This window comes from Ahaetulla prasina, chromosome 7, assembly GCF_028640845.1.
Source record: "Ahaetulla prasina isolate Xishuangbanna chromosome 7, ASM2864084v1, whole genome shotgun sequence".
Taxonomy (NCBI): domain Eukaryota; kingdom Metazoa; phylum Chordata; class Lepidosauria; order Squamata; family Colubridae; genus Ahaetulla; species Ahaetulla prasina.
Window position 1 is genome coordinate 100,512,778 of NC_080545.1, and position 24,294 is coordinate 100,537,071.

At 49.2% G+C, this 24,294-nt stretch overlaps 1 protein-coding gene across 2 annotated transcripts in view; it reads right to left on the bottom strand.

Moving 5' to 3' along the window:
• Positions 1-340: 340 nt before the first annotated feature.
• Positions 341-24,294, bottom strand: part of NRF1 (nuclear respiratory factor 1) — a 57,352-nt gene continuing 33,398 nt past the window's right edge. For both annotated transcript variants that reach the window (XM_058190638.1, XM_058190637.1), the window contains 6 exons: positions 21,864-22,022; positions 17,794-17,988; positions 15,902-16,003; positions 14,276-14,433; positions 12,381-12,505; positions 341-1,708 (listed from right to left, as the gene is read on the bottom strand). In XM_058190638.1, coding sequence (XP_058046621.1) covers positions 1,545-1,708; positions 12,381-12,505; positions 14,276-14,433; positions 15,902-16,003; positions 17,794-17,988; positions 21,864-22,022 — 903 coding nt within the window. In that variant the 3' untranslated portion in view covers positions 341-1,544. The remainder of the gene's footprint in view (positions 1,709-12,380; positions 12,506-14,275; positions 14,434-15,901; positions 16,004-17,793; positions 17,989-21,863; positions 22,023-24,294) is intronic.

A 24,294-nucleotide genomic window follows, 5' to 3' on the forward strand; every position in this document is an offset into this window, starting at 1 on the left:
AACCTTAGGTGGGGATGAACTGCTTCTCACCCACCCATTCAAGGGCCGTTTCCCTCCCCACTCTCACCTCCCACCTGGGGCTATTCAGGGGTCATCCGTGGGCAGGGAGGAAAGAAGGAAGGAGGGAGGGAGGAAGGGGAGAGAAAGAGAGGGAGGAAGGGAAGGGAAAAAGGAAGGGAGGAAGGTGGGAAAAGAGGAAACAGAGAGAAGGACAGAAGGGAGGGGAGAAAAATAAAAAATAGAAGGAGGGAAGAAGGAAAGCAGAAAAGGAAAGAGGGAGGGAAGAAAGGAGGAAGGACAGAAAAGAGAGCGAATGAAGAGAAGGAGAGAAGGAGGAGAAAAATAAAAATTGGGAGGAGGGAAGAAGGAAAGCAGAAAAGGAAAGAGGGAGGGAAGAAAGGAGGAAGGACAGAAAAGAGAGCGAATGAAGAGAAGGAGAGAAGGGAGGGGAGATAAAGAGAGGGAATAGAGGTAGGGTGGAAAGAAAGAAAGGAAAAAGGGAGGGAGGGAGGGAGGGAGGAAGGAAGGGGGAACGGAGAGACATCACACATTTGCACGAATGCACTTGGATGCCAGTGGCCAAGAGCTACTGGCAAGGATGATGGGTTATGGGGTGGAGGGCCAGGACTGCCCCACAGGGGTCTTAACTGAGAAAGGGGTTTTTAAGGAAGGTTTCCGACTAGGCGCCATCCATACAAGGGGAAACCCGTCGATGGGAAAGGGATCCAAAATCAAAACGGTGAAACCATCGCGGGAAAGATTATTTTGAGGGTCCGTGGATCAAAAACAGGGGGGCGGGGCAGGCGGAAGGAATTGAGAGGAAGGGGATAGCCTCTTTGCAGCGTGACCCCTGCCTCTTTCTTTCGACCTTTCGTAACTGCCAAGGGCAGAGGAGGAAGAAAGCCAAAAAAGACCAGTGAAGGATTCTCGGATGAGCCATCTAACATGGACTTTCAGACGGAAAGGAGGGAAGTCCGATCCCACCTGGCTACCAGAGTCCTGGACACGGATTCAGAATCGGCAGGTAACAGGATCATCGTCTCCTCCGGGAGATGCGATTTTCTCGGCCGCCTTTTCAAGGAAGAAAAAGAGTCTTTTCCCAAAAGACTTCTCGACGTTTCTCGTCCTCGCATGAAATTCTTGTCCGTACGAGAAAAACAGCCCTAAATTCTCGAAGTGAGGACGGCAGGGGTGAGCTCGGTGGGAATGGTGAGACAATGAGGGTCCTCCAGGGAGGGGGGGCCTGGACCCCAACTTCACAAACAGAGGGCAGGAAAGCTTTCCGATCCTCACACTTCTTCAGAACGGGCGATCCATGCAAAGAAAGCCGGGGCGTAACCTGTCCGGACGAGCCTCCTTACTCCTATGGGAGCAGGTGGGTCCGCTTGATGACCCAGCGGGCACACGCCCTTTTCCCGCTCTGGGTTGCGTAGTCCAAAGTTGTAAGACTCCCAACGCTTCCTGACTGCATTTCCAGAGAGGTGTAGAAAAATTGGAGAAGAGAGGAAGAAGCTGCGGCGTCACAATCCAGCCCTGGTTGGCTGTCACTGTTCCAGCGTGACCACTTCCACCGCCTGGCCGTCCATGGTGACGGTGCTGTCGGTGATCCTGGCCGTCACGGGGGCCATGGCCACCTGAACGGGGCCGTTCCCCTGGGCGAGGCTGGTGACCACCGTCTGGTACATGCTCACAGGGATCTGGACCAGGCCTGGGAAAAAAATTGAGGGAATAAAGGTAGTTATTTTGACCAGCGGGATAGTCCTTGCCTTTACAAGAGTTCATTTAGCAACCGTTTGAAGTGACCATGGCATTGAAAAAAGTCACTTATAACCATTTCCCCTCACTTATGACGGTTGCAGCATTCCTGTGGTCGCGTAACCGAAGTTCAGCCACTTGGCAGCCGACTCATATTTATGACGCGGTCACGTGATCTCCTTGTGCGACCTTCTGACAAGCAAAGTCAACGGGGGAGCCAGATTCACTGAACAACCATATTACTAACTTAACAGTTGCAGGGATTCACTTAACAACCGGGGCAAGAAAGGTCATAAAATGGAGCAAAGCTCACTTAACAAACGTGTAAGGGGTTTTGGGCTCGATTGAGGTCATAAGTCGAGGATCACCTGTAGAAGTTATGAGCTTTGCAGCTTCCCCCATGATCACGTGATCAAAATTTGGCAACCACTTCGTACTTATGACCATTGCTGTGTCCCAGGCTCCTGCGATCCTGTTTTGCAACCTTCTGACAACCAAAGTCCCTGGGGGAAAGCCGGATTCACTTAACAACCGGGTTACTAATTGTTATCAACCACAGTGATTCACTTAACGACTGTGGCCAGAAAGGTTGTACAATGGGACGAAACTCACTTAAGAAATGTCTCTCACTCTCACTCAGAAATTTGCCAAAAGGGGATTACGTGACCTCAGGACACTGCAACCGTCATAAATGCGAGTCAGTCGTAAAATGGGGCCGAACTCACTTAACAACTGTCTTGCTTAGCAACGGCTAAATTGGGGTTGTACTGCCCAACCGCCTAGACATCATCACGTCCCATTTTTGACCCTCTGGGCATGCGCAGAAAGCTCTGCGCATGGGTGGAGGAGGCGTGCGCTCACATTTGAGAACTGGTAGCGAAGGTACGTGGATTTCACCCCTGGGTTGTACCTGTATATCCTGTTCGAGTATGCGAAGGGACTGGTTTTCAATCTGACCCTAAGAGCCTCTTTATGGCATTGAACCACAAACAGAATAGGATCTCCTGCTTGAGCAGGGGGTTGGTCTAGAAGACCTCCGAGGTCCCTTCCAACCCCAGGATTCTGCGGTCATCAGAGATGTGAAATGAGGCAACCCACTGGGCTGGGAGGACATTCATACCAGAGAAAAATAAAAACGGACTACTTGGCCATAGAGGTTCGGGACTTGATCCTAACCCATTCAGGATAACAGAGTTGGAAGGGACCTTGGGGATCATCTAGTCCAACCCCCTGCTCAAGCAGGAGATCCTATATCACTTGGATAAACGGCTGTCCAATCTCTTTTTAAAAGTGGAGCACCCACAACTTCCTGAGGCAAGTCGTTCCATTGATTTAAGTGTTTCCATTTTCAGGAAATGTCTCCTTAATTCTTCTAAGTAGAACACAGAATGAATCATAAGAGTTGGAAAGGACCTTTAATTGTAATTTTAAACGGGTTTTATGTCGGTCTTTGACCGTTTTAGTTGACCTGGCCATTAAATATTTGGTTTTAATTCGCTTTTAAAATTGCTATTTGTATTTGTAGTTTTAATATTGTTGTAAACTGCCCTGAGTCCTTCGGGAGAAGGGCGGTATAGAAATTAAATTATAAATAAATAAATAAATAAATAAATTAACCCCCTGCTCAAACAGCAGACCCTATTCCATTTCAGACCAATGGCTGTCCCATCTCTTCTGAAAAACTTCCAGTGTTGGAGCGTTCACAACTCCTGGAGGCAAGTCGTTCCACTGGTTAATTGTCTGGAAAGTTCTCCTTAATTCTCCAAAGTAGAACACAGAATCGTAAGAGTTGGGAGGGACCTCGGAGGTCTTCTAGTCCAACCCGCTGCTGAAGCAGGGGACCCCATCCCAAACCTCCAGGGATGGAGCGCCGCCCACAACATCCTTTTGTCGGTCTGGGGGGGTTGTGTTGCCAGGGAGGAATTCTGTCCCTCTGCCTAGCTGATTAAAAATGGCAAGGGGGTTGAGTTGGGGGGCAGCCCCTCCGATCTTCAAAGGGATGTAATTAAGATTTATTGGAAAAGCGCCCGTCAGTGTCGAGGGAGGGGAGGAAGGGGGGCAGTGAGATCAAAAGGTGAGGATTTCCAGCGGATTATTTTTTTTTTATTTTTACTTTCTTTCTTTCCGAAGTTGAAATGTTGAAAAACCCCCCAAACCGGCTCTTCCGCATTCAAGTGACTTTCACCCCACATCGCCTTCACCCCCACTGAGCAGGGAGGCCTCCCCACCCACCCCCAACTACGCTCGCCCATCCACCCCACCAGCGGGATGCTTCTTACAGGTAGTCCTCGATTTACAACCGGAATGGAGTCTGTTGTGACGGTCGTAAAGTGGATCAGTCCTGTGACCTGGCTAGGTTTCTTGCGGTAGTCGTTAAGGGAATGCTGAGGTCACTAAGCGAACCAATACAGGCGGTCCTTGACTTAGGACCGTGATGGGGCTTGCTGCGACAGTCCTAAAGCAGATCAGTGGTGTAACCTTAGGAGATCACTGCAGCAGTCATTAAGTGAATGCAGAGGTTGCTAAGCAAGCCCATACAGGTAGTTGTCGACTTAGGACTGTAATGGAGCTTGCCGCGACGGTCATAAAGCGAATCGGTCATGTGACCGTGCTAGCTTTTTTTGTGGTGGTTGTTAAGTGAACGGCGAGGTCACTAAGCAAAACAATACAGGCAGTCCTCGACTTACGACCGTGATGGAGCTTGCTGTGACAGTCATAAAATGGATTGGATGTGACTTTACAATGTTTTTGGAGGGTCATTAAGTGAATGCACAGGTCACTATGCAGGTAGTCCTCGCCTTACAACCATAATGGAGGCTGCTTTGACTTTTGATCACGTGACCCAGGGGATGCGGTAACGGCCGTAAGTGTGAAAAACGGTCTTAGGTTAATTTTTTCAATGCCATTGTAACTCTCAGCGGTCACTAAATGAATTGCTGTAAGTTGAACTGAACTGCTGTACAGGTAGTCCTCAACTTACAACAGTTCGTTTAGTGACCGTTTGAAGTTACGACGGCACTGAAAAAAGTGACATTTCTCACACTTACGGCCATAATTGCAGCATCCCCACAGTCACGTGATTTACACGCGGATGCTGGACTATTGACTCACATTTATGACGGCCGCAGACTCCCTGAGGTCACGTGATCCCCTTCTGACCGGCAAACTCAACGGGGAAAACCAGATTCATTTAACAAACCATGTGACTCGTTTAACGACGACAGCGATTCACTTAACAAAGGCGGCACAAAAGGCGTAAAACGGGGCGAAGCTCACAACGAATTTCTCACTTAACAACGTAGCTTTTGGGCTCGAGTGTGGTCGTTAAGCCGAGGAGTGCCCGGAGTTGGATCGCCTTGACCAAAGGATGGGGAAAAAAATAAACAGAAGGAACAAAGTGACGACAAATATAGGGGGGGACGGGCCATTGAATTTAGGAAGGGGTGGGTGAGCATAAAAGGGGTAACCTTCTACAACAGGGGTCTCCAACTTCGGCAACTTTAAGCCTGGCGGACTTCAACTCCCAGAATTCCCCAGCCAGGGAATTCTGGGAGTTGAAGTCCACCAGGCCTAAAGTATCTAAGGTTGGAGACCCCTGCTTTGCTGGCTGGGGGATTCTGGGAGTTGGAAGTCCGCCAGGCTTAAAGTTGCTAAGGTTGGAGACCCCCTGTTCTAAAACCACCAGATTGTTCCCCCATTCCGAAACCGAACCCCCAAATGTGGGAAGCACCCAGACCATCTCCGGTGACCTTCATCGCAGGAGGATTAAGCCAAAACAACCTCGCCATCTGATGCAACAGCTTCAGGGGGGCTGGGAGGAGAGGGGTGGGCAACAAGTGGGGTTGGGGGAAGGATTTGAATCTCCTGCCCCTTCCCCCCAATGGCTGAGCTAGCTGTCCTCAGGAGGGACAGGACGAAAGCTCCAGAGATCCAGGAATTGGGCCTCGGATTGTCCCCGCGCCTGAGCTGACCCTCCTGATTAGCCTTAATCTACTGGCAGACGTCAGTCGGTGTGAAGGCTGGGATTGTAGAACTTTTGTGTGTGTGTGGGATTAAAGTTACAATCCCTTTACTCTCCCCTGGTGCAAAGGCAGCAGGGTTTGGGAGGAGAACACACAACAAGGCTCAGGAGTAGAAAATGCGAGAGGGATCTTGGGGAGTCCTGATGGACGATCGCTTAAAGATGAGCCAGAAAAGCCAACACAACTGGCTAAATTGCATTAACAGAGATATACAGTCAAGATCAAGAGAGGTCCTAATACCACTCTATGAAGCCTTGGTAAAGCCACACCTAGAATGCTGCATCCAGTGTTGGTCACCACACTATAAAACAAGATGTGGAGACTCTAGAAAGAGTGCAGAGAAGAGCAACCAGGATGATGAGGGGACTGGAGGATAAAACATACGAAGAATGGTTGCAGGAACTGGGTATGCCTAGTTTAATGAAAAGAAGGACCAGGGGAGACATGATAGCTGTGTTCCAATATCTCAGGGGCTGCCCCAAAGAAGAGGGAGTCGGGCTGTTCTCCAAAACACCTGAGGGCAGGAGAAGAAGCAACGGATGGAAACTAACCAAGGAGAGAAGCAACCTGGAATTAAGGAGGAATTTCCTGACAATGAGAACCATTAATCAGTGGAACAACTTGCCACCAGAAGTTGTGAATGCTTCAACAGTGGAGGTTTTTAGGATAACCACTTGTCTGAAATGGCTTAGGGTCTCCTGCATGAGCAGAGGGTTGGACTTGAAGACCTCGAAGGTCCCTTCCAACTCTGTTATTAATCAATCAATTGGAATAAAAGCTGGGAGGGACCTTGGAGGTCTTCTAGTCCAACCCCCTGCTCAACCAGGAGACCAGGTCCACCAACATGCTGCGTTTCTTCTCTGTTTCGGGAAAAATCCCCTAAGATACAGCAAAAAGCCCCCCCGAGTTGATCCCTAGGGGTGGTGATGTCATACGCAACCTCACAACTTTGTGGAACAGCACAATCTTAAACCCGGCGGGCCAGGGCTGCCTTATGGTCTCTTGACCTCCCGGCAAGACCGGTGGTTGAGAGGATGCGTGCCTGCATGTTTGTGTATCTGTGTGTATGTGTGGGTGTGAGTGTGCATTTGTGTGGTGCAAAGCTTCCTCCCGCCAGCTTTCGGCGCAGCTGTTTCCTGGCCATGGATTACTGCGGTCGCATTATCTGCTTTCGGCACAGCGAAGTCTGGCGTCCCTGTTTGAGAAGGTCATTGGGACACAGGGGGGCTTGCGAGAGACGATGGGGACCCCCAGACTAGAAAGGGGCAAAGGGGCATGGTTAGTTAGCCCCCCACAATCAAATGCCAGAAGGAAGGCTGGCAAACTCCAGCAGCCTCCCCCCCCCACTCGTGGGATTCTCTAGCTGAGCTGAGCCAATCTGGAATTACGGACAACGGGAAGCTTTGAGTTTCTGTGGGAAGGCAACCGGACATCATGGGTGCTAAAAGATAGTGGGGTTTGGGGAGAGTAGTAGTAGTAGTAGAACAGTAGGGTCCTTGGTGCTCTCTGAGCTTGGCTGTTTTCTTGCTGACGTTTCATGACCCAACTAGGTAACATCATCAATGCTAGAATGGAGTGGGGTTTGTGAAATAGAGGAGGAGGAGGAAGAAGAGGAGGATGAAGAGGAGGAGAAGGAAAAAGACCGTGGGGCCTTTGGTGCTCTCTGAGCTTGGTTGTTTTCTTGCAGACATTTCATGACCCAACTAGGTAACATCATCAGTGCTGCAAGGGAGTGGGGTTTGTGAAATAGAGGAGGAGGAGGAGGAGGAAGAGGAGGAGGAGAAAGAGGAAAAAGACCGTGGGGCCTTTGGTGCTCTCTGAGCTTGGCTGTTTTCTTGCAGACATTTCATGACCCAACTGGGTAACATCATCAATGCTAGAATGGAGCTGGGATTTGTGAACTAGAGGAGGAGGGGGAGGAAGAGGAAAACAGTAGGGAGTAGGAGGAGACCCAACTAGGGAACATCATCAGTGCTAGAAGGGAGTAGGGTTTGCCTGGTGCCTTCCCCACTGGACCCAGCTGGCCCTCTGAGGCTGTTAATCTCTATCTGCTTGTGGTTGGCCGATCCGTTTGCGTGCCAGGCTTCAGCGTTTATTGGGCCCTGCACAAATCCAGATGGTGCCAGCTGCTCAACAGGAGCTGTGCCGACGACGTGGCAGCTGGCATAAGGCCCCGCCTGACCTTACAAAAAATTTTGCACCAAGGTCTCTCTGGGCCTTCCTGCCCTTCCTCCTCAATCCCAGAGAGGCATCCAGAATCGGTGCTGTGCCCCAGGGGGGCTGGAACTCCTGCAGAGAATCGCTGGGCTTCCTTCCTGGCAGGGAGTAATTTAGGGCGATAAGCAAGTCACCTGTTTTTAAAGTTGCATGCCAGTCTGAGTCACTGGGAGCGAGTCCGGCGGCCATCCACAGGTACTCCTTGACTTAAACAGTTCACTTAGTGACCGTTCAAAGCCACAATGGCACGGGAAAACGTGACTCAGGACCATTTTTCCACAGTTACGACCTCTGCAGGTCACGGGATCAAAACTCGACACGCTTGGCAACGGATTCAAACTTATGACGGGGTCGCGTGATCCCCTTTTGTGACCTTCCCACCAGCAAAGTCAACAAGGAAAGCACGATTCCCTTAACAATCGGGCGACTAACTTATCAACGGCAGGGATTCGCGGAACGACGTTGGCAGGAAAGGTCGTAAAACGGGGGGGGCGAAAGTCACTTGGCAAATGCCTCACTTAGCAACAGAAAAGTTGGGGGGTCTACTGTGGTCGTTAAGTCGAGGACAATCTGTAGGTTGGTCTAATAAATGAATCGTAATTAAAATGTGTTCAAAAGCTGCTAAGCCCACCTGTGTAATTTTCAGTGGCGAACCTGGCAGGGTAGAAAAATCTTTCTGGGCAGCCGCTGCAGAATGGGGTGATCACGTGATCTTGCGAGCTAGAATTTCACCGGATCGTTCAGGAAATCTACTCTCCCCTTGGGTTTCTGACGCTAATGGCTGGATGGGCAGCCGTGCTGGGATCCCCGCGGGAGGAGGGCCGGCAGGGGATGATTGCCCGGCATGGCAGCTGCCATGGAAAAGCGCCTCGGCCTTTATGCGGTGATCCTGAATGCTGGATGTTTGATTTGGGCTGCTCTGATAGAGATCATGGAACTTTTTCCGTGAGAAGACTGGAGTCATGTGGAGCGACATATTAAGAGGAGGGAGCAGGAAAAGAAAGAAAGAAAGAAAGAAAGAAAGAAAGAAAGAAAGAAAGAAAGAAAGAAAGAAAGAAAGAAAGAAAGAAAGAAGATGGATGGGTAGGTAGGTAGGTAGATAGATAGAAGAAAAGAAAGAAGATGGATGGATGGATGGATAGATAGACAGATACATAGAAAAGAGAGAGAGAGAGAGAGAAAGAAAGAAAGAAAAAGAAAGGAAGAGAGAGAGGAAGGACAATGAGAAGGAGGGAGGGAGGAAAAAAGGACAATGGGAAGGAGGGAATGAAGAACAATGGGAGGGAGGAAGAATGAGGGGGAGGGAGGGAGGAAAGTAAAATGGGAAGGAGAGAGGAAAGAAGGACAATGAGAAGGAGGGAGGGAGGAAGAAAGGACAATGGGATGGAGGGAGGGAAGGATGGAGGGAGGAAAGAAGGAAGGGAGGGAGGAAGGAAAGGAGGATGGAAGGAAAGAAGGAAGGGAGGGAGGGAGAAAAGAAGGAAGGAACGAAGGAAGGGAGGGAGGGAAGAAGGAAGGAAAGGAGGGAACGAAGAAGGAAGGAAGGAAGGGAGGGAAGAAGGAAGGAAAGGAGGGAGGAAAGAAGGAAGGTTCAGAGAATACATAAATCATTGCTGGGTCTCCAATCTAGGACAGGATGAATTGGCTGCTGAAGTCCACTGCCTGCTAAGACCCTCCCCACTTTTTGCCAGTCCACGTGACCCATGGCGTGGTCGATCCTTAATCTTCTGGGTGAGCCCCCTTCTGAAGGACATTGCTGATTGGCTTTGTCTAAAGGCTTATAGCCAGGCAGATTTTTCCTTGGAAGTCGGGGTGTGTGTGTGGAAATAACAGGTGGGCAACCTGGCTTGTCTTGAGATTCAAATTCCCAGGAGAGGATCAGGTGCCGTGAAGGTAACGCCGATTGTCTAAGCGAGCGCCTGGATGGATTTTTCTCCAGAATGAAAAAGTCCAAATCGGACATTCCGACAGGGCTGTTTTCTCCAGAAAGATTAATACATTTCGTCCTCGACTTACGACCGCAACGGAACCCAAAAACGTCCGTTGCTAAGCGAGACAGCTGTCAAGTGAGCTTTGCCCCCTTTAAAAACCTTTCTCGCCGCAGTTGCCAAGTCCCTGCCGTCGTTAAGTTAGCGAACACGGTTGTTAAGCGAATTCGGCTTCCTCATTCATCAGGAGGTCGTAAAAAGGGGGATTAAGTGACCCCGGGACACTGCAACCGTCGTTAAAGTGCATGCCAGTTGCCAAGCCTCTGAATTTTGATCACGTGAACCGCGGGGATGCTGCAGCGGTTGTACGTGTGAAAAAAACGGTCATAAAAGTCGCTTTTTTCAGTATCGTGGTAATTTTGAATGGCCACTAAAGGAACTGTTGTAAGTCGAGGACTTCCTGTCTTGAGAAAGGATGAGGGTCAGAGCCCCTTGTCTCTCTCCCAAAACTAGGAGAGATCTGGAGATGATTGGTTTAACGCAGGAGTCTCCAAACTTGGCAACTTTTAAGACTTGTGGACGTCAACTCCCAGAATTCCCCGGCTGGGGAATTCTGGGAGTTGAAGTCCGCAAGTCTTAAAGTTGCCAAGTTTGGAGATCCCTGGTGTAACAGATAGTGAAGGATGGTCTGCCTTTTTTCTTTTTCTTTTTCATTTATATCCCGCCCTTCTCCGAAGACTCAGGGCGGCTTACACTATGTCAAGCAATAGTCTTCATCCATTTGTATATTATATACAAAGTCAACTTTTATTGCCCCCAACAATCTGGGTCCTCATTTGACCTACCTTATAAAGGATGGAAGGCTGAGTCGACCTTGGGGCCTGGTGGGGCTTGAACCTGCAGTAATTGCAAGCAGCTGCTCTTAATAACAGACTGTCTTAGCAGTCTGAGCCACCAGAGGTCTGCCAACTCAGTCCTTTCAAGAATAGCAGACCACGTGTGTTTGGGCCACCTGGATCTGGGGATATTCCATCTTTGACGTTGGATGGAGGCGGTACTTCTTCATTCAAAGGTGGTGCACAATTTCAAGGTGTGTGTGTGTGTGTATCTATCTTCCTGGACTTACAGCTTCTGCTTGATGAGCAGGTGTGGCTTTGGCCAAGAGGACCTTTGCGCAACTTCAACTGATGAACCGGTTGTATCCTTTTCCTAGATCAGGAGAACCTTCAGACACGTCCCTCATGCTCCTGGTCACCTCATGGCTTGACTACCACCATGGACTCTACACGGTGCTGGCCTTGAAGGCCATTCAGAAGCTTCAAGTGGTTCCAGAATGCAGCAGTGTAAGCAGAGATGGGCATGCCTCAGTCTGCCCGTGTGATGTCCCTGCTCCATAACTTCCACTGATGGCTTCCAGTTGGGATTAAGGTGCTGGCTGTTACCTAGATCGATGCCACATAGGGCCTTGCAACTTGTGGGACCGCCTATCTTAAAGACCTCCAAGGGTTAGGGTTCCAACTGGCTACCTGTGGTCTTTCGGGTGCGCTTCAAGGTGTTGGTTACCTCCTTTAAAGCACTCCATGGCTTAGGGCCCGGGTACTTACGGGACCGCCTGCTGTTACCCTATGCCTCCCACCGACCCGTACGCTCTCACAGAGAGGGACTTCTCAGGGTGCCATCCGCTAAGCAATGCCGGCTGGCGGCCCCCAGGGGAAGGGCCTTCTCTGTAGGAGCACCTACCCTCTGGAACGAACTTCCCCCTGGTTTGCGTCAATTACCTGACCTTCGGACCTTTCGCCGTGAATTGAAAATGTACTTGTTCATCCAAGCGGGACTGGCTTAATTCTTAATTCTTAATTTTTTAATTTTGAATTTTTTGAATTTTAATAATTTTAAATTGGGTATTCTGTTTTATCGGGTCAAATTTGACGGTTTTTAAATTTTTCGGCCATTATAAAATATGTTCTTTTAATTTGTTGTTTTAAAATTGTTTATTGTATTGTTTTAATTTGGCTGTACACAGCCCTGAGTCCTTCGGGAGAAGGGCGGTATAAAAATCTAAAGAATAAATAAAGAATAAATAAATAAAACTCATTATTCTGTTTTATTCTGCTAAGAGAGGGTCAAGCTATTCTCCAAAACCCCAGAAGACAAGACAGGAAACAACGGACGGAACCTAACCTAGAACTAAGGAGGAACTTTCTAACGGTGAGCACAATTAACAGCTTGTCTTCAGAAATCGTGGGTGCTCCATCACTTTTAAGAAGAAGGCTTTTAAGAAGAGAGCGGGCAGCCGCTTGTCTGGAATGGTGGAGGGATTCCGGCTCGAGCAAGGGGCTGGACTTGAAGACCTCTAAGGTCCCTTCCAACCTTATCATTTTTATTCTATCTCCCAGCCAAACCAATCCAACGGGGCTGGGTTGTTTGTGGGTCCTAGAAGACCTCGGGAGCGACTTACCGTTTGCATCTGGTACCCCGGTGAGCGCGCCCACGGCCGCTGCCGTTTCGCCGGACAAGACGATCTGCCCTCCGCCCTGGAGGGTGGCTTCCGCAAGCGTGGCCACGGCGTGAGCGGCCGCCTCACTGCAAGACAAGACCAGAGAGAGGGGGACATGGGGGGGGGGCACCCATGAGCAGTAAGAAAGAAAAGGGGCCCCGAAAGCTCTCCCTTCCCCAGCTTGGAATTCGTTTTTGCCTCTTTTCCATTTGGATTTTATCTACTGTTTTTGTGTGCTTTAAATATTTCATTTGTAGGCCAACCGGAGCCCCTCTGCGAGGGAGATGGGCGCTTCCTAAATGGGAGTTTGCACTGATGATGTAAGCTAGTTGGGTCGTGAAACGTCTGCAAGAAAAGAACTAAGCTCAGAGAGCACCCACAGCCTCCTTTTTCTCCTCTCCGTAAACCCCACTCCCTTCTAGCACTGATGTTGTTCCCTAGTTGGGTCCTGAAACGTCTACAAGAAAAGAACCAAGCTCAGAGACCACCAAGGACCCCACAGTCCTCCTCCTCCTCTTCCTCCTCTCCGCAAACCCCACTCCCTTCTAGCACTGATGATGTTACTTAGTTGGGTCTGCAAGAAACCCACCCAGCACCGACAGCATCCAGGACTCCTCGTTTTCAACCCCGAGCTACAAATATCCTCCTTTGTTAGATGAAAAAAAGTGCACATCCTAATTAACCGATCGAGGCCGGGGAGGAATACAAGGCCCTGCAAAGCTTTCCCTTCTCCAGTGACCGTCACCAAGTCGGTTGGGGGAAAAAAATGGCTTGTTTTTGTTCTCTCTGATGCTTTCAGCTTCGTGCAGTGCTCTCCCCCCCCCTCCCAACTCACTCCTTTTACAGGTAGCGACATTCTCTCTGCACCCCACCCCCACCAGGCCCTCGAGTCAGCTCAGGTGCTTATAGGCTTGTTAACACAACCCTCCAGGGATGCTATTAATCTCCTGCTACCAAAGCCAGCCTGGAAAGCGATCTCTGCTTCCCACTGCGAAAGGCCTGGGCTTCTGCGCTGCAGAGTCTGAGCCAGCAAGCTGGCAAAGGCTGGGTGGGACCGGGGTGGTGGTGGTGGGGAAGGGGATACCACCCTACAGCCATCCAGCACGTTGGCATTCGAGCAGCGCCCCCCCCCCTCCCAAAATGCCAGTCACTGCATTTCCCGAGGATGCACCGAAAAAAACCTGGGTTGCTCGCTGGAGAATGGAAATGAGAACCCTATTTCTTAAAAAAAAAAAGATTTTGTAGATTAGTTCTGTCGTTCCGGTGCTGAAGGGAACGTGACAGCTGCAGGAAAAGCTAAAGCTGTGGAGAGTGAGATGGGTGAAGAAAGAAAGAGAGAGAGAGAGAAAGAGAGGAAGGAAGAACAAAAAGAAACAAAGAAAGAAGGTGTAAGAAGGAAGAAAAGAGGAAGGAAGAAGGTGGGAAGAATGAAGGCGAGAGGAAGGAAGGGAGGCAAGAGAGAGAGAGAAAGAAAGAAAGGAAAGAAAGAAAGGAGAGTGGAAGGAAGGGAGGAAAGAGAAGGAAAAGAAAGAAAGAAAGAAAGAAGGAAGAAGGAAGAAGAGAGGAAGGAAGGAGGAAAGAAGGAAAAGAAAGATAAAGAAAGAAAGAAAATGGTAAGAAAGAAGCAGAGAGAGGGAGTGAGAGAAAGGAAGGAAGGAACAGGTAAGAAGGAAGTAGAGAGAAAGGAAGGAAGGGGTAAGAAGCAAGAAGAGAGAGGAAAGGAGTGAGGAAAGAGAGAGAGAGAGAGAGAAAGAAAGAAAGAAAGAAAGAAAGAAAGAAAGAAAGAAAGAAAGAAAGAAAGAAAGCCATGGGTTCCCGAGATCTGGGAAAGGTTCAAATGGGGACCCCTCCCTTACCTGTTGAGCGCCATAGTGACCGTGGCCCCTTGCTGCATCTCCTGCGAGGCGGCTACGGCGGCTTCGGCCAGGGAGGCCACTGCCTGCGTGGCTTCGGAGGCCTGGGTGGTCTGGATGGTCATCTCGCCCCCCTGGAGCGTCGCCCAGTTCTGTTCCACCTGGCGGGATGGAGGAGACGAGAGACCCGTTGTTGCAGGACTCCTTGACTTACGTCTGGTCATTTAGCAAGTGGTCAAAGTTATGACGGGTCTCCGAAAGGTACGGCCCTCGACTTACGACAGTTTGTTTAGCGACCGTTCGAAGTTAGAACAGCACCGAAGAAAGTAACTTACGACCGATTTTCGCACTTACGACCACGGCAGCGTTGCCATGGCCATGTGAATAGAATTCAGATGCTTGGCCACTGACTCATATTTATGACGGTCGCAACGTCCCAAGGTCATGGGATCCCCCTCTTGCGACCTTCCAACAAGCGAAGCCAATGGGGAAGCCAGATTAACAACCGCTGTGATTCGCTTGACAATGGTGGTGAGAAAGGTCGTAAAATGGAGCAAAATTCACTTAACAAAACTCGCTTAGGGACGTAAATTTTGTCCTCCGTTGTGGTCGTAAGCCAACCCATCCTGCAGCCCCGTGACCTGCATTTATGGCCATTTGCACCATCCTGCATTTTACAACCGTTTTACTGAATAATTGGCTTCCAAAGTTTGGCAAAAACAGCCCAGAGCAAAACACTGGTTCACTTAACATTTAATGTTCATTTAATGACCATGACGGCTGCTTTACTACCGCGGCGTTCACTTAACGACCAATGCCTAAAAAAAGCTCATTAGAGTGGAAGGTCGTGTGGATGACAGTTTTACGGCCAGCCTGGGCAGGCTCCTTGATGGTCAGAAACCGAGGGCTTATGGTCGTAAGTCGAGGACTATCAGAGCAGGGGGGTTTAACGTGCCTGCAAAAAGCCTGAGCGAGGGGGAAAAGGGTCCAGCCTTGCTCAAGACAATGGAGGCTTGTCTTCCCGAACAAATTTTCAAGGGCGGAATCAAGAACGCAGACACAAAAAAGCCACAATTTTTAGCTGGTTTTCAGATGGAAATCCGGTTTCTGGAGGAAACAAAGCTGTTTTGTGCTGCCCTCTATTGCTCCGAGAATCCTACACCGTTTTGTTGGGGGGTGGGGAGAACGAGGCTGCTACAAAGGCCTGGAGACCAAGGGAGGGGGGGGGAGCAAGGGGGGGGGGTTTAACCTCCCTCCCCTTCCCCAATTTAACTGTTATCGGATTCCCAAATTGGCTCGTTCAGTCCGACGTTATTTCCGAAGTTGCCGAGCAGCCTGAGCTCCCTTGGTTTCAGCTCGGTTGAAATGAACCACAAGGACGAGGGGGGTCCTCGACTTACGACGGGAACGGAGGCCTGAAGCCGCGTCTGGTCGCTAAGCGAGTCGCCGTGTGACCGTGCCCCGATTTTACACCCTTTTTTTTAAAAGCAGTGGTTCGTTGTGGGCTCCTGACTTGATCCCGATTGAAAGGAAGAGATGAGTGTAAGCAGCCCTTACGGACTTACGGCCGTAGCTGCCATTCGTTTTATGAAAGCAGAGACCGCGGGTGCTTCTGAAGGGACCCCTTACCTCTCCATCAGCCACCGCGGAGTAGTTCACCTGGGCGACCGTCACAGTGGTGGGCAATTCAGAGGCGTCTGCCAAGGTGGCCACTGTGGCTCCGGTGCCAACCTGCAAGATACCCAAAAGTCACCAGGGTCTCCTCCCGAGGTCTCAGTAGTCACAAAGCCGGGTGGGTGGGTGGGTGGCTGGAGATCCACGAGGGGAAGGGAGGGGAGCGTATTGGTTGGGAAGGAGAGGGACACACTGACAGTGAGACATCGGACCAATGACATCATGATGAGGGGAGGAAGGGAGGGAGGGACGGAGAGAGGGAAGAAGGGAGGAAAAAAAAGAAAAGAGAGAAGAATGGAAAGAAGGCAGCTGGAGGGAGAAAGGGAGGAAGTTAGGGAAAGGAAGGGGAAGTAGATGAGAGAAGGAAGGAAAGATGGAAGGAAAATGCAGGGCCTCTGGTGGCTCAACAGACTAAGCAGTCTGTTATTAAAACACAGCTGCCTGCAATTACTGCAGGTTCTAGTCCCACCAGGCCCAAGGTAGACTCAGCCTTCCATCCTTTATAAGGTAGGTAAAATGAGGACCCAGATTGTTGGGGGCAATAAGTTGACTTTGTATATAATATACAAATGGATGAAGACTATTGCTTGACACACTGTAAGCCGCCCTGAGTCTTCGGAGAAGGGCGGGATATAAATGCAAATAAAAAAAAAGGGAGGGAGGAAGGAGGGGAGGGAGGGGAAGGAGACGAGAGAAGGAAGAAAGGATGGAAGGAAGAAAGATGGAGGGAGGGAAAGAAGGAAAGGTGGTAAAGAAGACAAGAGAAGGCAGAAAGGATGGAAGGAAGATAGATGGAGGGAGGAGGAAGAGGAAGGAAGGAAGGAATGAAGGAAGGGTATTGTGGTCTGCCAGCGGCCTGGCAGCAGAGTCGGACAGTGAGGAGGTTGGGGAGGAACGTGGGCCAGTCCTGGAGTCTGGGGAAGGCTTGGATGAGGGCTCTGCGTCGGAGGCAGAGAGGGGGCCAAGGCCATCTGGTAGTTCTTTGCTGCCTCCGGAGCCTCCAGAGTCAGACATCAGCGAGGCAGAGGAACAGGGGGAGCCTGTTCCCAGTGCGCTCATGTGCAGAGCTGCCAAAAGGCAAGAACAGTTAAGACAAAAGGGACGACTCAGGAGTAGGGCTTGGAGATGATTGGCCCCTCCCATAAGACACATAAAGGAGGAGCAAAGGCACGTGAGCCTTTGCAGGAAGCAGCGTTGTTCGGTCTGGCCGGTTTAAATTCTGAAGCTCTGTTTTTGTGCTCCTTGTGGCCTTGCAAAGCTAATTGGCAATTAGGTCTTTGGCAGCGTGTCAAGGGAGAGAAAGACGGGTGCTTGTCAGCCTTATCCCGAAGGATTCTTTAACAACTATTTGTGACTCATCTGTGAATGAACAGAATTCACAGCCGTTGAAATAAAAAGAGGGTTTTGGGGACTAATTGTGTACTTTTTACTGTTTCAGGAAGCCTAGGTCAGAGAGTAAGGAAGGAAGGAAGGAAAGAAGGAGGGAAATTATAGCACATCCAATTTTTCCTTTTTCTGTGAAAATATGATCACATACTTTTTACTTCACTATTACAGAACCCTATAAAAAAAAATCCCTAATATGAACAGTCCCATGCTGTTTCCACACACAGCTTTTAAGGGAAAAGATCACATTCCTTGGTCCTTCAGGAGATCCGGAATCTGCCCATTTCCCCCAGATCTAATTGCTGGAACCTCTGGGCTTAATCGTGAGTGAGTGGATCCCAAGCCTGCTTTCGCTCAGCACGGAGAACCCAGAACTCTCTCCCCTCCACCCCACCCCAAAGACACGATCCGAACGCCAGGCCCAGGCGTGGCATGAACTGAGTCGCCCTGCAAACCCTCACCTGGATGAGGGACACCGTGCCGTCAGGGTTGCTGAAGGTCTGGACCATCGTCTGGGAGGGAACCAGGTGGGCGATACTGTGCGTGGCGGTCAGCGACTGGGTCTGCTGGTCTTCGAAAGCGTAGAGCAGATCCTCCCGCCCGTGCTGCTTGTAGCAGTTTTTCACAATCGTCCGCAGCGCCTGGGTCCAAGACACCTGAGGACAGGTGAGAAGGAGAGAGGAGAAAAGATCAGGGGGACCGAGAGAGGCAGGTCATTGCTAGATGCAGCCAAGCAGCTACAGAGCTGCCAGTGTGTGCACAGGTCTATCCCGTGTATCAAGCCAGGAGCAAATACAGTCAACTGTGGTTTGTATCTAATACTGGTTTTTATCTACAGTAGGAATATAGGAATACTATACATACATGTGCTACACAGCGGTATCTAAACAAACAGCAATTACAGCAGGGAAGAAACGCGAGGAACCAACCAACCCTCTAGCAGGGCCTCTTTTTATTACACAGGCTCTTAAAGGGATCACAGCCAAAAATCCTGCTGACTCATTCCCCTCATTGCATCAGCTGGTCAGCTCTTGAATTGTTACCTTGACAAAAGCAAACTTGGGGTCCTGTCACCCAGAGAACATTTAAACCACTTGGTAAATTTTACCCAGTGCAGATTGGGGGGGGGGGAAGCGCCTCAGAAGGAGGGCCAACCTTGAAATGAGGAGGAATTTCCTAACGGTGAGAATGGTGGAATCACTTGCCTCCTGGAGTTGTGGGCTCTCTCCATCAATGGAGGATTTCAAGAAAAGATTGGACAACCATTTGTCTCAGATGGTGGGAGGTCTCTTGGCTTGGGGTTTGACTAGAAGACCTCCAAGGTCTCTTCCAGCCCTAAGATCCTATGAGTCAGATTTACTGGAGCAAAAATATGATATTATTCTCATTTCTTGCACCTTCCAATATTTTTTTTTTTATTTGCATTTATATATATATATATATATATTTTTTACATTTATACCCCGCCCTTCTCCGAAGACTCAGGGCGGCTTACAGTGTGTCAAGCAATAGTCTTCATCCATTTGTATATTATATACAAAGTCAACTTTTATTGCCCCCAACAATCTGGGTCCTCATTTTACCTACCTTATAAAGGATGGAAGGCGGAGTCAACCTTGGGCCTGGTGGGATTTGAACTTGCAGCAATTGCAAGCAGCTGTGTTAATAACAGACTTAGTCCATTGAGCCACCAGAGGCCCTTATATTTGAGCAATTGCTACAAAGAAGAGGTGGGGTTCAACTTATTCTCCAAAGCCCCTGAAGGCAGGACAAGAAGCAACAGATGGAAACTCCTCAAGGAGAGAAGCAACCTGGAACTAAGGAGGAAACTTCCTAACGGTGAGGGCAATGAACCAGTGGAACAGCTTGCCACCAGAAGTTGTGGGTGCTCCAACACTTTTTTTTCTCAGTTTTTGAGAAGAGATTGGACATCCATTTGTCTGAAGTGGTACAGGGCAGGGATGGCTAACCTTTTTACCGTCGTGTGCCAAAAGTGGGGGGAGCACAGGGTGGTGGTGGTCGTGTGTGTGTCCACACCCATAATTCAACGCACCCCGCCTGCCCCCCCCGCATATGCGTGCCCCCCCCCCCCCCCCACCCTCCCCTCACTTTTTGCACACGATGACACAGTGGGCCTGGTAGGCCTGTTTTTCAGCCTCCCCAGGCTCCAGAAGCTTCCCCACACCCCTGGAGGCCTCTGGAGGCCGGAAGGCCCAAAAATTAGCTGGCCGGTGCCTGCATGCGCGCTGGAGCTGAGCTAGGGCAACACTCGTGTGCCCACAGATATGGCTCCGTGTGCCACCTGTGGCACGTGTGCCATAGGCTCGCCAACTGTTGTGTCCCACTCCTCCGCTGACGGCCGGGTCAGGGAAATCCGAATCAGGCGTGCCTCTGCAGCTCTGCCAAAGTCCTAGCAAAGTCCTCAGGGCAGGCAGGAGACCAGAAAGTGACTTCAGCAAGATATGTTTAGACTTTGCCTGACTCAGAGACTGCCAGAAAGCAGGTCCTTTATATAGGCCATGGGGTGTGGCTCCATGACTCAGCACTTATCCAGGCCTGCCCCTCCCTTCCTTCTGTTGACGCCGCCTATCAATTCTCCTGAAGCGAGGGTCACTCCAGTCTGCAGCTGTTGGTAATTGACCTTCCTCAGGCTCACATGCTGTGGGGGAGGGGGAGGGGTCTAGTTGCTCCGTTTGCCTGGGCATGGAGCCAGAGCTGGGGGCTGGAGGCTTCTGGGGGCTGGAGGCGCTTCTTCTTCCTCAGCCTGTCAGGGCATGGAGTCAGGGCTGGGGCCGGGAGGCATGCTAGGACATTCCTCAGCGTTCGGAAGCAGATAAGAAGGCCCCGGCTGCGGGGAAAGCGGACGAGGCACAACAGGTTCGCCATCACGGATATAGGTTTTCCTGCGTGGTTGGACTAGACTAGAAGACCTCAAGGTCCCTCCAAACTCTGCGACTCTTGTTAATATTCATAGTTTGAAAGAGCCTATCTGGAAAACCATGAGTTGTGTTTAGGACTGGGTTACCTACGGGACTGCCTGCTGCTACCGGCGGCCTCCCATCGACCAGTGCGCTCCCATAGGGAGGGTCTCCTCAGGGTGCCGTCGGCCAGACAATGTCGGCTGGCGACCCCCAGGGGGAGGGCCTTCTCTGTGGGGGCACCAACCCTCTGGAATGAGCTACCACCGGGGGTATTCGCCAACTCCCTGATCTCCGGACCTTTCGACGTGAGCTGAAAACATTTCTTGTTTCATCGCGCAGGACTGGCCTAATGGTTTTTAAATGGTTTCAAATGGGGTTATCGGTTTTTAAATGGTCTAGCCGACGTTGAATTTTTTGCTTTTAATTGGTTTTAACTTTTATATTGATTGTTTTATTTTGGCTGTAAACTGCCCTGAGTCCTTCGGGAGAAGGGCAGTATAGAAATTTAAATAATAAATAAATAAATAAATAAATAAAGGCCAAGGTGGTGGGAAACTGGCTAGTCTGATTCTCCAGGATGTGATGCAATGCAATACAGCCATCTGATTAAAGAGGTTTTTCAGCTTGGTTATTGGCTTGTGGTTGTTTCATGAACCAACTAGGTAACATCATCAGTGCTAGAAGGGAGGGGGATTGCGAGGAGGAGGAGGAGGAGGAGGAGGAGGAGAACGACTTTGTGACCCAACTAAGTAACACCATCAGTCCAGAAAGGAATGGGGGGTTTGCACTCTATTTATATACAAGTAGCCTGCCCTGTCAGTGTCAGTTGGAGTATTCTAGCTGGCTCCTTGATTAGGCTGTTGTTTCATGTTTGATGGTTTGTCTGAGTTGGTAATGCCTTGATTGGGGTATTGTTTATTGCTTGATTGTTGGTCTAGTATTAATTTTGGTGTTAATTTCTGCTTATCGGGGCGTTCATTGCTGGCCAAGAAGAGTTTTGGCCTTTTAGCTTTTTGACGGCCATTTCTGAACGGTGTGCAAACGTATCTTATCTCTACGTGCCCATGGATGGCTGATTTTTTTGTTTGTTTGTTTACATTTATATCCGGCCCTTCTCCGAAGACTCAGGGCGGCTTACAGCGTGTAAGGCAATAGTCTCATTCTATTTGTATATTCATATACAAAGTCAACTTATTGCCCCCCCCCAACAATCTGGGTCCTCATTTTACCTACCTTATAAAGGATGGAAGGCTGAGTCAACCTTGGGCCTGGCGGGACTAGAACCTGCAGTAATTGCAGGCAGCTGTGTTTTAATAACAGGCTTCTTACAGCCTGAGCCACACCGCGGATTTGTAAACACCTCTATTTACAAGGGAATTCTCTAGCATTTTTTAGAACTTGGCTCAGTCTAGGATGCTCATCGTTTTCCAGTTGAAACCATAGCGGGGTATTCTCCATACGTGGGGGTAAAATTAAGGAGTTTACACCCCTGTCTTCTGAGTGCCTTTTGTTCTCACTTTAATCAAGCCCCAAAGTTTCTAGGCCTCACCGTGTCCCAAACCTAAGAAAAGCCAGTTGCTAGTAGAAGGAAGACGACGTTGAAGACCTACCCTCTGCTTCTGCTCCTCTGTCCGGACATCACTGCGGACGTTAGCCCAGGGAATGTCTTCTGGCCACCAAATGGGTTTGCAGCTCTCCTTCCCCCAGCCCGGCTTTCCGCGACCCGTTGAGTATTTCAGCATTTCGGGGATGAAAGCCCTCAGCTGTGCCTGTGGCATTAAGAAAATAATTAATAATAATAAATAACAACAATAACAATAATCACAGTACCTTGATGAACGTATCTTTTCTTTTATGTACACTGAGAGCATATGCACCAAGACAAATTCCTTGTGTGTCCAATCACACTTGGCCAATAAAAAATTCTATTCTATTCTATTCTATTCTATTCTATTCTATTCTATTCTATTCTATTCTATTCTATTCTATTCTATTCTATTCTATAATAATAAAAAAATCCACCGGCAATCCAAACTGCCAACTTTGCCACAACAAAGTCGAAACTGTTTCACATTTAATATATGAATGCAGCAAAATCGCACAAACCGATTACAAAGCTAGACACGACCGAGTTGCTAAATAAATCCACTGGTCATTATGTAAAACATATGACTTGCCTGTATCCAAAAAGTCATGGGAACATAAAGTGGAAGAAGTGATAGAAAATGAGAAGGTGAAGATCTTGTGGGACTTTTGAATACAGACAGATCGTCACTTGGAACACAACACACCAGATATCAGAACTGTTGAAAACCGAAATGTACAATTTGTTGACATCGCGGTACCAGGAGATGCCAGAGTCGAAGAAAAAGAACTGGGAAAAAAATCATGAAATATCGCGACCTGGCCATCAAAACTACATGGCTATGGATGAAACACGTAACAGTGATACCCATTGTCATTGGGGCACTTGGTACCATGTCCAAGAATTTTACAAAACACACCAAGAAATTGCAGCTTCCTGCAATGACACCAGCGGAACTGCAAAAAACTGCGCTACTCGGAACATCGTACATCATAAGAAGGTACTTGGTTGATACCTAGGACGCTGGCAGCAACCTGTATCAACCATTAGCACCAGTCAATGGTATTTGTGATACATTTTTGAATGTTCAGTTGACTGAACTTTGAATGGTCCCTTAATGGTTGCAAGCCAAGCACTATCTGTTATATATTCTTATCCCTCACATCCTCCGTCTCTCCCCATCCATCCATCCATCCATCCACGGACCCACCCACCCATCCAAACTAGCAGGATAGGAGATTCTCAGTCATCCAGGTCATGGTTGTCCCAAAGGTGTTTTTTTCAAAATGCAACTGGACCTCATTTCTCCTTGAAGAGGTTTCGCTTCTCACCCAAGAAGCTTCCTCAGTTCTGACTGAACGGTGAAGACTGGAAGGAAGGTTGCTAAGGTGACCCTGAGGGCGCAGATAAACCTCCAAGCGGCCACAATGACTCTCAGAGAGAGTACGAACGACCAGACCGACTGCAAGGAATCTAAATCCTTCCATCCACAACCATTCGGTCAGAACCGAAGAAGCTCCTCGGATGAGAAGCGAAACATCTTCCAAGGAAAAACAAAGGAAGTCCAGTTGCCTTTTGAAAAAGCACGTTTGGGGACAGGGTGGGAAGAATATTGATGCTTTTGAAGACTGGTGTTGAAGATGACTCTTGGGAATACCAAAACTAAACAAAACGAGGGATCCATCCACAGTTCTCCCTTCTTCAACTGATCTGGAACCAAGGGTCTCCAACCTTGGCAACTTTAAGCCTGGCGGACTTCAACTCCCAGAATTCCCCAGCCAGCTTTGCTGGCTGGGGGATTCTGGGAGTTGAAGCCCTCCAGGCTTAAAGTTGCCAAGGTTGAGGACCCCTGGTTTACATTATTCTTCAACCCTTCCTGTAATATAGCTATTTACATTTTGTGAAATTGCATCAGAAATTCTTGCCGGATGAACCGTGGAGCCTACAAACATTGTGTGTCAAGTACAACAATGCTGTACAAAATGAAGATCTATATTTTTTTTTAACCCATGGGGAAATGCTGCCGTGTTTAGAGTGTATATTTGTCGCCGATTCTGGCCTCTGAGAGTTGCATCATCCTCTACAGGACTTCTGCGGGATTCTTTTCTTCACGGAGAAACACGCTGTTATTGAGGTGCGCGTTTGTCCTCCGGGAAAGATATCAAGGGAGGGAAGGCTGGAGATTCGGCCCTAACTTAGCACCCCAGGAATCGAATGATCAATAGACTGATTATGTGCCATGAAGTTGGTGTTGGCAAGGAAGTCTTTTGGTTTTTTTTTTAGCTTTCGGATTATCTGTTTTGAATGGTGTGTACATGTCGCTTATCTCTATGTGCCCGTCGATGGCTGATTTGTCTGACTGCCAGGAGTCCAGGAATTCACTAGCATTTTTGGACCTGGCTCGGTCTACGATGCTCCTAGCGACCATACAGATAGATTTGGCTCTAACTTTGCAA